Raw genomic sequence first — 13,766 nt, 5'->3', positions numbered from 1 at the left:
ACCTGACAGATAGAAGACAGTCAACAGCACACAGACCACAAACACCTAGACACATATAAAACAGTCTCACAATCATTAATGACAGAAAAAAGGTTAAGAGCAAGGTAACCATCCGTCTAAGATTTGGATTTTGTTTCCAGAAAATGCAGGGACATCCCCATCTGCAATACATGAAAGTCATTGCTATTGTCTGTTGCGATAACATGGTGTTAACACAGCGATAATCAACCCCTGCATTTAACCAATCACCCCTTTGAACAGTATTAAGTAGGCCTCGTATGTGTGTTCTAGATACAAAAATAGGGACAAAGTGGGTTTCTGCATGTTTAACCAGGGAACAAACCCCTTCTTTCAGGCTGAAAAATGGGGACATACTGCATACTTATCCTAGTTTAGGGATTGGCTGTGTTTTCAAGTAAACCTATAGGTTTCTATAGGTTTAACCCATTTCAGGCCAAGGCACGTGCAAAAAACACCTGCTGAATGCCTAAGCCCTTTTTGGGAAAAAATTTGCCCTCTGCCTAATTAAAACCTAAATATCTCAGCCTCCGAAGCACATAAAAACGTGAAATAAGCTGCATTTAAAAGCTTGGACCCTCATCTTGCATTGGAATGTGTTCATTCAGCCCTGACATACCCACATTTTTTTAATGAAAACTAACCCCTAAAATCTCAAGAGACTGACTGCAGCATACTTGTCGTTCCAGGCGCAAAAGCTCAACCAACATATGCGCCGCATCAGGCTAAAATGGGTTAAGCGGCTGTGTTTGTGGTGGTGTTTTGCGTCAGTGTGATCTGTTTGTAGGCCTACCCAGCGCATACTACAGAAGCACTGCCAGAAATCTTGGGCCTCAAGAAAAATGACAGCTTTATCAAGGCAATAGGTTACTACTACTTAAATCTGTATCAAATACAGTCTTCAAAGGGCCCCATGTCAGTGCCAGGCCCTAACCTTTCCCCCTTGGCAGCACCTCTGCGCACAGAATTTGGTGCCCCTGGTCAACCAGGCTGAGGGAGGAGGCGGGCATCTGCTAGCCTGATTATCATCGACTTTCAAATCTCTTCGAGACTTGGTCTGCCCAAGAGCATAACAATTAACATTTCTCAAATGGCATGGTTGACCCGCCTCCCTTGGTTTGCTACTGACTGTTTGCTTCCCAACAAAGTGGGAAGAGTTCCCGATTTTTCCGGGGCTCAAAAAACATATTTGTATTGCTCCTGGCCTGACTAGAAGTAACACTGAAGGTGTTGTATCACTAGGAGGACACAGCCTGGCTAGGCATCTGCAAGTGATAATCCCTAATCCCGGCTGCTTGTGTCACCTCTGTTCCACTCATCTACTGTAGCAGCGGCGGCCAGGATGGCGCTGCATCAAGTTTGGCTTTGACACATGAGAGCTCAAAGGGCACTCTAGGCTTTAGAAGGTCGCTAATTCTGTCTCCGACGCAATCTGGAGGGTGGTATCGCATGTGAAAGAAAGAAACTGGTTTGACGTCCACAATAACGTGGAGGGATTTGGGGAGGGATTTGGCTGCTTGGTGTTGGTGGACTTTGGTGTGTGTGTCCATGCTCGCTTCAAAGCGTGCCTAGCACGTGCTAGGTCTCTGAGCCCCAAACATCATCCTCTCCTTTCAGGCCCTTGAGCAGAAGCTATAGGCTCTCACAGATATTGATTCATTGAGCGCAAGACAGGAAGAGTGGAGAAATTGTAGCTGTTCTCCAGACATGTTTCAACACGCGTGCAATCCTACCTGCCTTCGCAATGTCACAACGCCCCTATGGGCAGGATGGCTCTACAATGATGATGTGGCCACCACATCTCTTGTTGGGACCTTGAGTATCAAGAGCTAGTGTGACGGAGTGAAAGGGAAAAGGCTCGCGATCTTCCCCTTAGCTCTTCTCATCACTCTCACTCACTCTCATCGCCTCCTTCGTTGCTCGCTGTCTGCCTGTTCACTGCTTCCTTCGTCACACTCTCACTCTTGCTCACTTACAGCACCGTCCCCTCTCATGCACACAGTGACAGTCACGCTCTTGTCTTTCCCTGCCTCTCTGCTATGGAGACACAGCCATCTCCCTTTTCCTCTCTCTGTGTTTCTCTCTCCTTCCCTCCTTGTCTGCACCCTCTCTCTCGCTCTTTCTATTGCTCTTTTCTTCTCCTGCCTCCCTGGTGTGGAGACAGTCTGCCCGGTTTCTGCCTCTCTCTGTCTTTCTTTCTCCTTCCCTTCCTCCCTGCACTCCTCTCTCTCTCTCTCTCCGTTTCCTCTTTTACTCTATGTCCATCTCTGTCTCTCACTCCTTTCATCACTGTCTACTCTTTCTCTCCCATCTCTCTCTCTCCCTTTCTGACTGACTTGTCTTTCCTGTATGCACCCTCTCTCTATTTCTCTCTCTCCCTTCCTCTCTCCATCTGTCTGTCCCTCGCTCCCTCTCCCCATCCTGACTTCCCAGAAGACTGTGACGTCAGCAGCAGCAGCACTGCACCCTCTCTGGGCCTGAGTCACTGCTAGAGGAGGAGACATCGATTGTGGATGTTAGGCAGCAGATTGGCCATCACTTAACGGCTGCCCTCCGCCACGTCTGCATTATGCCACATGATGACGGTTCAGGGAAAACATCAAGGAGGGGGGTCAGGGGGCCTTGTGAGGTCTATGTTTCAGTACAGAAATCAGGGCGTGATTGGCTGTATTGTTTGTTGTGTATGTGTGTACGATACATATGTTTGAAAGAGAAATGTCAATGTCAAGGACAATGTTGAGGAGGTCAATATACACTTTCGTTTTTCCACCAAATAATACGAAAGGACGTTAAGAGTGCTATGACAGGCAGGGTTGCCAGATGAGGCTGATGATTTCCAGCCCAAAATATGCTCAAAACCCGCCTAGAAGCAAAAGATCCCGCCCAATTCTATTGATATCTATGGCAAAAATTGGGCGGGTTTTTCTGCTAAATGCCATTTTTATCCGCACAGGAAACAGCCCAATCTGGCAACACTGATGACAGGTGTCAGAGCATGCTCATTCACGTGCGCCTTCAACTCCCCCGCCCCTCACACACATTCACGCAGAACACATAGCCACTCCTCCCCAGCAAGGAGGGCAAACACTCACATAAACAGTAATTTTACTTAATTGTACCTCATCTAGCAGTGAGGGAAATCGTGAATCTTTTTCTTGGATATGGTTATTTTGGCATATTGGGTATGTTACTTGTTATTCCTTGCTTGTGTGTTTAATTCTTTTTTATTTTGCCTTTCCTCCTCACAGGACACAATAAACAATAACTCCTTTGGGGAGAAGGACAGAAGAAAGGAGAAAGGGAAAGAGAAAGGCAAAGAGAAAGGAACAGGTGAGTGGAGAGTGTATGACTATATATAGAAGTGAGTGAATGAATGGGCTGCACTGAACTACAAAGCACAGCAGGTCCACATGCAGTTTAAAAAGGTTATTAAAGCGCATTATGAGGCAATTTATTGCGTGCCATTTAATATTCGCCCATTCATTTAGAGCGACAGCTCTATTAACTGGGGATTAACCCATTCATGCTTCCAACGTTTTTTTTTAATGAAATACACCACATGCAGTCTGGAATATTGCTGACTTAATCCTATTGCACTGCTTGTTACCTAATATATAATCTCGTTTGTTTGTTTATGCGTATGTGTGAATGTGCATGTGCATGCCTTTGTTTTGTGCCCATGTGTGTGTGTGTGTGTGTGTGTGTGTGTGTGTGTGTGTGTGTGTGTGTGTGTGTGTGTGTGCCTGAAAACACAAAAACAGGTGACCAGGGTAGCCATGGAGGCAAAGTGCGCGAGAGGGCTTGCTCCAAGCACTCTGCTAGCTCCTCCTCCACTTCGGCTCACAGGGCAGGAGGAGGGGGCTCCAAAGCTGGGGACTCCAAGGCTCAGAAGAAGCCTTCCACTACTACCACCTCCTCTCAACAGCAACACCCCCCTAAACCCAGCTCTGCGGCTCAACAGTCGAAGAGCGCTGCCACAGTCACAGCTTCAGCCACAGCCAGAGCCACAGCTTCAGCCGCCGCCACTGCCGCCAAGCCAGCCATGAGGGAGACGATTGGAGAGCAGGTCCGGGAGCAGGGGCACAACTGCCACCCGTCCGTGGAGGCCACCTTGGAGAAGGCCCACTACCACAAGCTCAACAACAGCAGGGAGACGGTGCGCTACCCTCCAGCCAACGGGGCTGTCTACAGGGAGCCAGAACGCTACCCACGCTATTTTGGCGGGGTCGATATGAACTTTGTGGACGTGGACGACGACGACCACCCGGAGGAAGAGGAGGACGAGGAAGACGAGGATGACGGGATCCGGCTGAGCCCCATGCAGCACCGCAACGGCGGGGACAGCAGCAGCAGCGGCAGGCCGTCCCTGTCGCAGAGCAGCGACAGCAACCGCATGTCCCTCAGCTCCGACAGCGAGGCCCCGCCGCCCTGCCCCCAGCACCACCACTCGCACCCCCACCACAGCCAGCCCAAGCCCTCCATCAGCGAGGAGGACGAGGACGAGGACGGGGTCTACCCGCCCACGCCGCCCCGCCGGACTGTCAGCCTCAGTGAGGCCGTGGGCAGGGAGTCGGCCTGGAGAACGATAGCCGAGGTGGACGAGGAGGAGGAGGAGGAGGTGGTGGTGGACGGGTGTGTGGTCGGGGTGGACCTGCTGGCGCCGGAAGGCCCTGCGGTCAAAACGGGGGCGTCCGTGGTGGTCGGGGTGGAAGCGTTCGAAGAATCAGCAGCAGTGGTAACAGCGGCAGCACTGAGAACAGCTTTGGAAATAGAAGCAGCAGAAGCAGCAGACGCAGCAGACGCAAGAGCAGCACCAGCCCCTGTGGAGGTGGAGGGGAAGCCTGTCACCACGGCAGCGGCAAACCCTGCTGTCAGCAGCTCGGACGCCAAGGGCCTGACGTACGACTCGGTCAAGTACACCCTGGTGGTGGACGAGGGGGCCCAGCTGGAGCTGGTCAGCCTCAAGCAGTGCTACAAGGTCTACCAGGACAGCGACAGCGATGACAACACCGTGTACGAGTCCGCGCTGGAGGAGGAGGAGGACCACCGAGGGGGGGAGGGCAGGCCACAACGGCGGCTGAAGAGGGAGCAGTCATCAGGCCTGTCGGTGGCCACCACCACTGATTCCAGTTCCGATGCCCCACGCTCACGCAAGTTCCGTAACGTGTTCGCTAACGGGCATGCCGCCAACCTGTCAGGTTAGTCAAGCACACATTTTGCCCTCTGATATCTTTATTATTACATTGTCATTTACTTTGCAGATGGGTTTATCCAAAAGATGGTATAAAAAAGATACAGAATAGATACACTATATTACCGAAAGTATTCGCTCACGCTCACCCATCCAAATGATACAAATCTGGTGTCCTAATCACTTGGTCTGGCCACAGGTGTATAAAATTAAGCACCTAGGCATGCACACTGTTAAATTTGCTAAATAATAAGCTGTTCTCAGGAGCACAGAGAATTAATACAATGCCACCTGTGTAACAAATGCAGTCATGAAATGTCCTCGCTCCTACACATTCCACAGTCAACTGTCAGTTTTATTTAAAGAAAATGGAACTGGAGTCTGTGAACAACAGCAACTCAACCACAAAGTGGTGGGCCACATACACTGGGATCAGTGGATGCTGAGGCGCATAGTGCAAAAGAGGTTGCCGACTTTCTGCCCAGTCAGTTGTAAGGAAACAGCTCCAAACCTCATGTGACCTTCAGATTAGTCCAAGTACAGTAAACAGAGAGCTTCATGGAATGGGTTTCCATGGCCGGGCAGCTGCAACCAAGCCATGCATTACCAGGTGCAATGCAAAGTGTTGGATGCAGTGGTGTGAAGCACACCGCCACTGGACTGTAGAGAAGTGGTGATAAGTTATCTGGAGTGCATCTGGCAATCTGATGAATGATTCTGGGTTTGGAGGTTGCCAGGAGAACAGTACATTTCGGACTGCATTGTGCCGAGTATGAAATTTGGTGGGGGAGGAATTATGGTGTGAGGTTGTGTTTCAATAGTTGGGCTTGGCATCTTAGTGTCAGTGAAAGGCAATTTGAATGCTTTGTGTTATTTTTGATAATTCCATGCTCCCAACCTTGTGGGAACAGTTTGGAGCGGGCCCCTTCCTCTTACAACATGACTGTTCACCAGTGCACTAAGTATGGTCCATAAAGACATGACCAGGCCTTCTCTACCAACATCAGTGGTACCACTGCGCTTTAGGAAGAATGGTTTAAAAATTCCTATAAATGCACTCATCAACCTTGTGAACAGCCTTCCCAGACGAGTTTTCCACCTGTAATTGCTGCAAAAGGTGTACCGACATTACATTGAACCCTTATGGTTAAAAAATGGGATGGCACTTGAGGTCATAGTGAGTCAAGGCAGCTGAGCGAATACTTTGGGTAATATAGTAGTCTATGTTGTGGAGAGCAAGGCATACCCAAGTTAATGGAGTCAGAGTACAGTAAAAAGTTGGTCAATGTAGGTGTGCAAGAGAAAACTTACGAAATGCAATATTTCTTAAATCCTTTGGTCTTGGTCAGACTGTAAAATCACATCTTATTTTAAGGGTTAGCAGACTGTCAAATGAAATAAATGTGCCTTGCGCATAGGTGAACATACTGTATAATGTGCTTACATCCCTTGTCAGATTGCAACCTTTAGGCTAGTGCTGATTTGCCAAAGCCTCCATGGGCAATGAGGGTCACGTGAGCTCGTCCTAGACTGCTCTTTAATCATGCTTCAAAGCATAATCACAGTTTTGCATTTACAGTAAATCTAAATAATGAGATTTACTGTGAACTTTGACAAAGATTGATAAAGAGTTTCTTTAGGTACACTACACGTAGTGTTGTGGTCTGGTGGAGACAAAGGCACATTTACCTGCTGAATAATTGCTTCTGAATGTGCATGACCTACATCATTGGTAGTACAAGGCATTGATTATCCTGGGGAAATAATACTTAATGGCTATAGCTTGTGGTGGTAAAATAGGCCATGCAAGGCATTTGGCATTTCAGCACATGTGAAAGTACTGCACTTGTTGGACAGCCGGGATGTCATAGTACAAGGCATGCAGCATGGCCCTCATAATGCCTGCTGTCTTTACAAAGCTCCACGGAGCATCAAGAAGACGTTGCAACATCTACATGCGACAGAAGAACCAGTAGCCTGATTGCTATTGCCATTACTGAACAGTGTGGCAAACAAGTGAACTGGGGGGCATTCCAGAAAGTAGGGTTAGTTCCTCACCTGGACCATTATTACTCTGAGTGAAAGTAACTCTAGTAGAAGTGGCCTGTGACGTTTTTAATGAAGAAAACGGCAGCAAGTCTCTTCTATTAGAGGTTAACAACTCCCTCAGGGTTAGTGAGTGAACTAAACTACCTTTTTGGAATATGCCCCTAAACTGAGCTGAGCTTTAAAGGCCTGTGTTGATGTGTTGGCTGCAGGTGCGGACAGTTTTGGTTTGTTCTCTTGTGTCATTGCTGGGAAGGAACGAGAACAGTCACACAGAGCAGTGTTCAGGTAGGACCTGATCACGGACAACATTCCTACATCATTTCATATTCACTGTTACGGCAGATCTATCTAGATTATTTCTGTATGGATCTATCTGGAATGTGTGTCCAGCGCCTATGTCAGTCTGTCACCTTGCATACAGTAGGCCTATATGAAAATCTACTATATGCATACATGTCTCTAATCTTCTGAGTATGTTTCTTTTCCATTGGCCTTTCTGTCTCTGTGTCTGTCTATCCTGCAGCCTTTCTCTCTGTCTGTCAATCTGTCTACTTCTTTGACAACAATAAACTCATATCATTCCCATTCATGTTCATACTTTCAGCGAATGGCTCAATAAATAAGGTCTTTTCACTCTGCTGGAAGGACTTCTCAAGGTCAATAGTGCTTTGGCTGTTTTTACTGTTTTCACTACAGGTGTTTCAAGGCTTTTTCTTTCTGTGCCCTTGCTTTTATTGTGAGTTAAGCCATACAATGTGAGTTAAGCCATACGATCTAAATTCCACAACACTAAGTAAATCCTGTGTAATGCTGATTCAAGTGCACGTGCATTCCATGTCTCTAAGTGGCACGCGGAGAAGCCAACAAGGGGGGGCAAAGAATTAGGTCTTTATAGTATTCTATGCATTGGTTGGGTCCAGGCCACTGCCCTAAGTGGAACGTGTTTGTAAGTTTCGTCCAGGTTTCCATATGTGATCCATGTCAAATCCCTGATAGGTTCTCATTGTGCTCCAGAAAAAAAACATGATCCAGTTACTCTGTATAGCGACTGAACACCTGCCATATTGGCGGCACTTCTCAAGGCTCTGCCATAGTATAAGCAAGGTTCTGCCATAGTATAAGCAAGGCTTGTGAAAGGTTGCTAGCCCTGCTAGGGAGGTTGTGTTTGTCTTTTTATTTGTCTATCTGTTTATGACATTCTGACAGCATGTTATTACTGATGGTTTTGAGGTGACTTTTTTTGTTTTGTGTCAAAACCAGTTCATTGATTATCTCACAAAGAATTCATGAGAATAATATTTCCAAAACCTGCAGAATAAAAATGGTAGATTTCTGTGTTACAATATTCAATCAGAGCTGGGCTGTGGTGCTGACTGGGTTTGTTGTCGATGTGGGTCTGTGCTAGATTTGTCCCCCGTCATGAGGATGAGCTGGAGCTGGAGGCTGACGACCCCCTGCTGCTGGAGACGGAGGCGGAGGACCTGTGGTGCGAGGCCTACAACATGCGCACCGGCATACGCGGCATCTTCCCGGCCTTCTACGCCGTCAAGGTGGTCAAGGAGAACGCCCAGACCAAAGGTTTGCCGTCATCTTGGAAACCAATTAAGTCTTGTCCAATGTTGAATTGTTGTTGGAATTTCCTGAAGTGCATGCTGATGGAATGATCCCTTGTATAAATGCATATAAATAGCAATTCTATGGCAATAAACAAACCTCTCTGCTTCTTTTAGTCACTTACACGTACATACTTCTGGATAGGTGGAATACTTATAGTAAGATTTCCATGTCTTATCTGCCCATACTGAATGCATCTCACATTTAAATTCCATGCTTTTAACGCTGTATTGTTGTGCTGTGATCTTTCATTCAGAGGAGAAAGGTGACTGGGTGGATACCTTCTGGGTAAAATTTCTCGGCTCCGTTCAGGTGCCATATCATAAAGGGAATGATGTTCTTTGTGCAGCTATGCAGAAGGTATGATGTCATGCTACAACTACATGTTGATATTGATATTCACACTGAATATAAAAGGTAGGGTAGACTAGATCCTTCGAAAAAGCAGTTCAAGCAAGCCAAATATGTTAGGTCGAAACTCTTCTCTTCAGACTTCTTCAAAAGTCACAGGACTCACACAGCAGTTGAGCTTGACAGACAATATTCAACCATTTTGGACAGTTATGTATTTTCAGTTCAGTCCGTCCTACAGCAGACTGTTGTAAAAAAAATGTATGTAGACGATTTAAAATTAATTGGTTGCCATGGAAGTGTGAGGAGAAAAAAAAGTTCTACTCTACATTTAGCTGTTTTTGGTATTTGATAGAGCAGCCAGTTATGTAACCCTCACATGTGCCTCAACAGATTGCTACAAACAGAAAGCTGCAAATGCAGTTTAGTCCCTCCGTGTGCGTGGTGGAGATCAACTTGAGGGGCGTGAAGATTATCGTTAAAGACGACTGCCGGACTGCGGAAAGAGTATGTTATTTCACCTCACAATGTGGGGCATGCATTTACTGGCCGTGTAGGACCTCTTAGTGTTTTTCACAACAAAAGCCTTGATCAATCCCTTTGTTTCTAAATCTGATTTCTGTTCAAATCCTACTCGACACTGCCAATGTTCTGGAGAACAGGTGTCATGTCGATATGAGCTACCAGTTGAGCTGCTCTACCAAGGCATTTCAATGCACTGCAGAGGCGCCCCAAGGGGAAAGGATTAGGGTTAGGGTTTGGGCTAAGAAAACAGGCTATTGGTAACTCATCTTGGTGAAGTAGCCCATTTCGACACAACACATTTCCAGCCTGAATGACACACACAACACGTCACTTGTCACATTAAGGGGGATGACCCTGATATTGGTTTTGTCATCAGGAGGATATTTTGCAGCTATTGGCAATAATCCCATTATGTAACTAACTTTAGTCAGGGTCAAAACACAACTCGTGATGCTGGAGGGTCCCCGTGTCTCTGGGACTACCGACAAAGCCAGCTCTTAGAAGGCTATTCTCAGAAAAAAATCTGAAAAACCAGTTCGTTCCTGTCTGCTGCCAGCCCCCAGTTGACCTCAACAACAAGAAAGTGAGGCATAATAAGCCTTTTTTCCCTTTTTCTCTTCACAGGGGGATAAGTGTTGTCATTTCTTCCAGTTGAAGAACATTTCATTTTGTGGAACCCATCCAAAAAACAAGAAGTGAGTAAAGAGAATTGCGCCCGCCATTACACATAACCATAGGCAGTTTTAAGCTGGCAACGGCTCTCAGTTATTGGTTTTTGTACGTGTCCTTAAACCCCCTCTGCTAGCTTGTTGTGACTATGATTGCTCTGTAAGTGATGAGTCTGTTTGGCCCTCGTAGGTATTTCGGGTTGATCACCAAACACCCAGCCTATCAGAGGTTCGCCTGTCATGTCTTCTTCTCAGAGGATTCTACCGCAGCCCTGGCCGAGTCTGTAGGGTGAGTCGAGTACAAAACCCCTTCTTTCTTTCTTTTTAACCCACCATCCTGAATAGCATTAGCAATTATGCCATTTAACAATTTAAATGAACAAACAATCAGGCTATTTGTTGCGGTTTTATTAAATAAATGTATTGAGATGCATGATGCAATGCAAGATTATGCGCTGATCATCCTTTTTACACATACAAATATTATTTCTTTTTGAGAGAGGATTTGAAAGGCTATCCACCTCTCTTTCGTAGCAATAAAACGTAGTGTTCCTTTTGAAATGTCATTTGGGCTTCAAGGCCGGTCTACAGAGCCATGTTTAATCTGTAGCTATGTTTTATCGGTAACACTTTATTTTAGGGATACATCTATTAGCACTAATACATACAATATTAATGCCTTAGTAAGTAACTAGTAAGGCATGTACTAAGCAAAATCAGACAGACATTTATTCGCAAATGTCTTGTTCATGCACAATAAGGGATGTATTACCAATATAACCTTAATAAGGACCTAGTAGACCTAGATTTCTATTTATGAGTAAGCAGTAAGGGCCAGAATACAATGTGTGTAAGCTCCTGGTACACTGTGTGAACAAACCCTGAACAGTGTGAAAACAGATGTGGAATAAGGGTCCCTATTCTAAAGTGATGCATTGCTCAGCCCAGATTGCTTAGGGCCCCCGCACTAGGGCCCCCACACTACCAAGGGCCCCCACTCAAACCCCCACCCCCAGGAAGCAAAGTGTAAGAACATTAGTAGTTCTGCATCAGTCTCTATGGATATGTAGATCTGTCTTACTCTACTCAATATATGATTGAATGATTGGAAGCATTATATAGCAAGGATTGGACGTAAACTTCTCAATGACGGTTGGTTGTGAGGTCATCTTTTCATACACCAATTAGTTTTAATTGTAAAAACTCTACAATAAATGCAGAATATAACGATGAGTAATAGTTTGGAAGCAAAACTAAGCTATTCCTTTGTGATAAATAAGTTAATGTTTGAGAAACTTAGCTCCAAGAAGTGCAGTGCATGATGGGTACGGCCTTAGTCAAAAAGGCAATGCATGGACAATGCAGCAATGATAATATTTCTGTTGTTACGTACATGGCAAATTGTTTGGATAGCAACTAAATTTCACGACTGAGGGGAGGAGCTAAGGACGTAGGCTCAGAGCTGGGTAGGTTGTCTGTTGGCCTAGATTGCGTACCCATCATGCACTGCACTTCTTGAAGCTAATGTTCTCAAACATTAACTTAATCATCACAAAAGAATAGTTTCGTTTTGCTTCAAAACTATTATTCTAATATTCTGCATTTATTTTGGGTGTTTTTACAATTAAAACTCAGTGGTACGTGAAAAAAATTACATCTCACCAACCCACCGCCATTGACAAGTGTACGTTCAATCCTTGCTTTATAAAGGCTCCTATTACCCTCTTTACATTGTTCTGTACAAGAGAAAGCTAAATGATCCAGTTGGGTAAGTCTTAATTATTTAATATTCCCTTACACTTTGTAGATCGGGGGTGCTAGGTAGTGCGAGCCTAGGTGGTTTGGGGCCTTGGGTAGCGAGGGGGAATTTGGTAGTGCAGAGGCCCTGAGCCATCTGGGCTGACCAATGCATCACTTTAGAATAGGGACCCTTATTCCACATCTGTTTTCACACTGTTCAGGGTTTGTTCACACAGTGTGTCTGGAGCTTATACACATTGTATTCTGCCACTTACTACTTACTAATAAATAGAAATATAGGCTTACTGGTCCTTACTAAGGTTATATTAGTAATAAATCCCTAATTGGGCATGAACAAGACATTTGTGAATACATGCTTAACAACTGTCTTATTTTGCTTAGTACATGCCTTACAAGTTACTTACACATGCATTAATATTGTATGTATTAGTGCTAACAGATGTATCCCTAAAATAAAGTGTTACCGTTTTATCTTATTCCTATATATCAATTCCTATATATTAATAGAAATTGTATCTCTGTCTCCTGAACAGGAAAGCATTCCAGCAGTACTACAAAGAACACATGTCATACTCTTGTCCGACAGAAGATATCTTCCTCGAATAACCTGCACTGCACCTACTTAATGTTTTGCATCACAATAGACCATTTATATAAAAACAAAAAAGTGTTGCATGATGGATTATAAAAAATCCATTTTATGGTTGTTTTTACTTTTGGGTCTGGTGTAGACGAAAAATATAAGTTCACATTCATCTTAGGTGTCACGCCATCGACTTCCTCACTACTGGAATCGCCACTTCTAACTGAATCTATTCATACCAACCAGCTTCACAGGAAAAGAACCAAATCTTGTTATTGCTATGCGCAAAGACTGAGGTTAAAAGAAGTTGAGACTTGATGTGGTATAGAATGTGAATAGGCAGGTTTTAATGTGCAGTTCCTATGTATGAACTTAAAGCACAATACCATAGAGATTACAAAGGACCTCTGGCGGAGCTTCAGCAAAACCCTTCCGAAGCCACTTTTCTCTGAACCACCCACTGACATTTATTTCCACACTGTCTCACAGCATATAGATGGTCTCAAGATCATGGCAAAAAAACGACGTCACTCCCGTTTGTAAGGTGAAGCATTTTACTGGCACAACAAACAGTGTAATAATAACACAACCAAGCACTGGCTAGGTTTGACCTACAGTCTCTCTCTCTCACTGAATGTTTACTTCCTGTTGTGTTTTCCTCCCTGCCTGATGGCAGTTGCCATGGAGATGCCATCACAAAAGAGTGGCAGTCTTGCCACACTGTTTAATAGTGAGGGCCTCACACTGCTCCCTGACTGCTAATGTACTCCAAAATCCCTTGTGTAGCCTCTAAATACCAAATATATATTAAGTTTATTTGACTGCTCACAGGCTATTATTGAAGACATTTTAAGTTGCCTAGTTAAAAAAAAGTCAATGGACTGGACTGGAGTGAACGTTTCAGACAAACCAAGCAACTTGTTACACCTAATGTGAAATATGTGTATAAAGGTGATAAACAGATGGACGTTGCATATTGTGCTGGGGATCACATGCTCACTACCCA

The 13,766-nt window shown here is 45.1% G+C and overlaps 1 protein-coding gene across 1 annotated transcript in view; it reads left to right on the top strand.

Annotated features, from left to right (window-relative positions):
- mapk8ip1a (mitogen-activated protein kinase 8 interacting protein 1a) overlaps positions 1–13,701 on the top strand; it is a 15,753-nt gene extending 2,052 nt beyond the window's left edge. Inside the window, exons 2-10 of the mRNA XM_063197844.1 lie at positions 3,267–3,348; positions 3,780–5,216; positions 7,468–7,543; positions 8,664–8,836; positions 9,129–9,232; positions 9,617–9,730; positions 10,373–10,443; positions 10,607–10,705; positions 12,711–13,701. Of these exons, the coding sequence (XP_063053914.1) occupies positions 3,267–3,348; positions 3,780–5,216; positions 7,468–7,543; positions 8,664–8,836; positions 9,129–9,232; positions 9,617–9,730; positions 10,373–10,443; positions 10,607–10,705; positions 12,711–12,783 (2,229 nt within the window). The 3' untranslated portion in view covers positions 12,784–13,701. The remainder of the gene's footprint in view (positions 1–3,266; positions 3,349–3,779; positions 5,217–7,467; positions 7,544–8,663; positions 8,837–9,128; positions 9,233–9,616; positions 9,731–10,372; positions 10,444–10,606; positions 10,706–12,710) is intronic.
- Positions 13,702–13,766: the final 65 nt, after the last annotated feature.

This window comes from Engraulis encrasicolus, chromosome 4 (genome assembly GCF_034702125.1).
Source record: "Engraulis encrasicolus isolate BLACKSEA-1 chromosome 4, IST_EnEncr_1.0, whole genome shotgun sequence".
Classification (NCBI taxonomy): domain Eukaryota; kingdom Metazoa; phylum Chordata; class Actinopteri; order Clupeiformes; family Engraulidae; genus Engraulis; species Engraulis encrasicolus.
The sequence above is the reverse complement of the archived record's forward strand: the minus strand, read 5'-3'. Positions and strand labels throughout refer to the sequence as shown.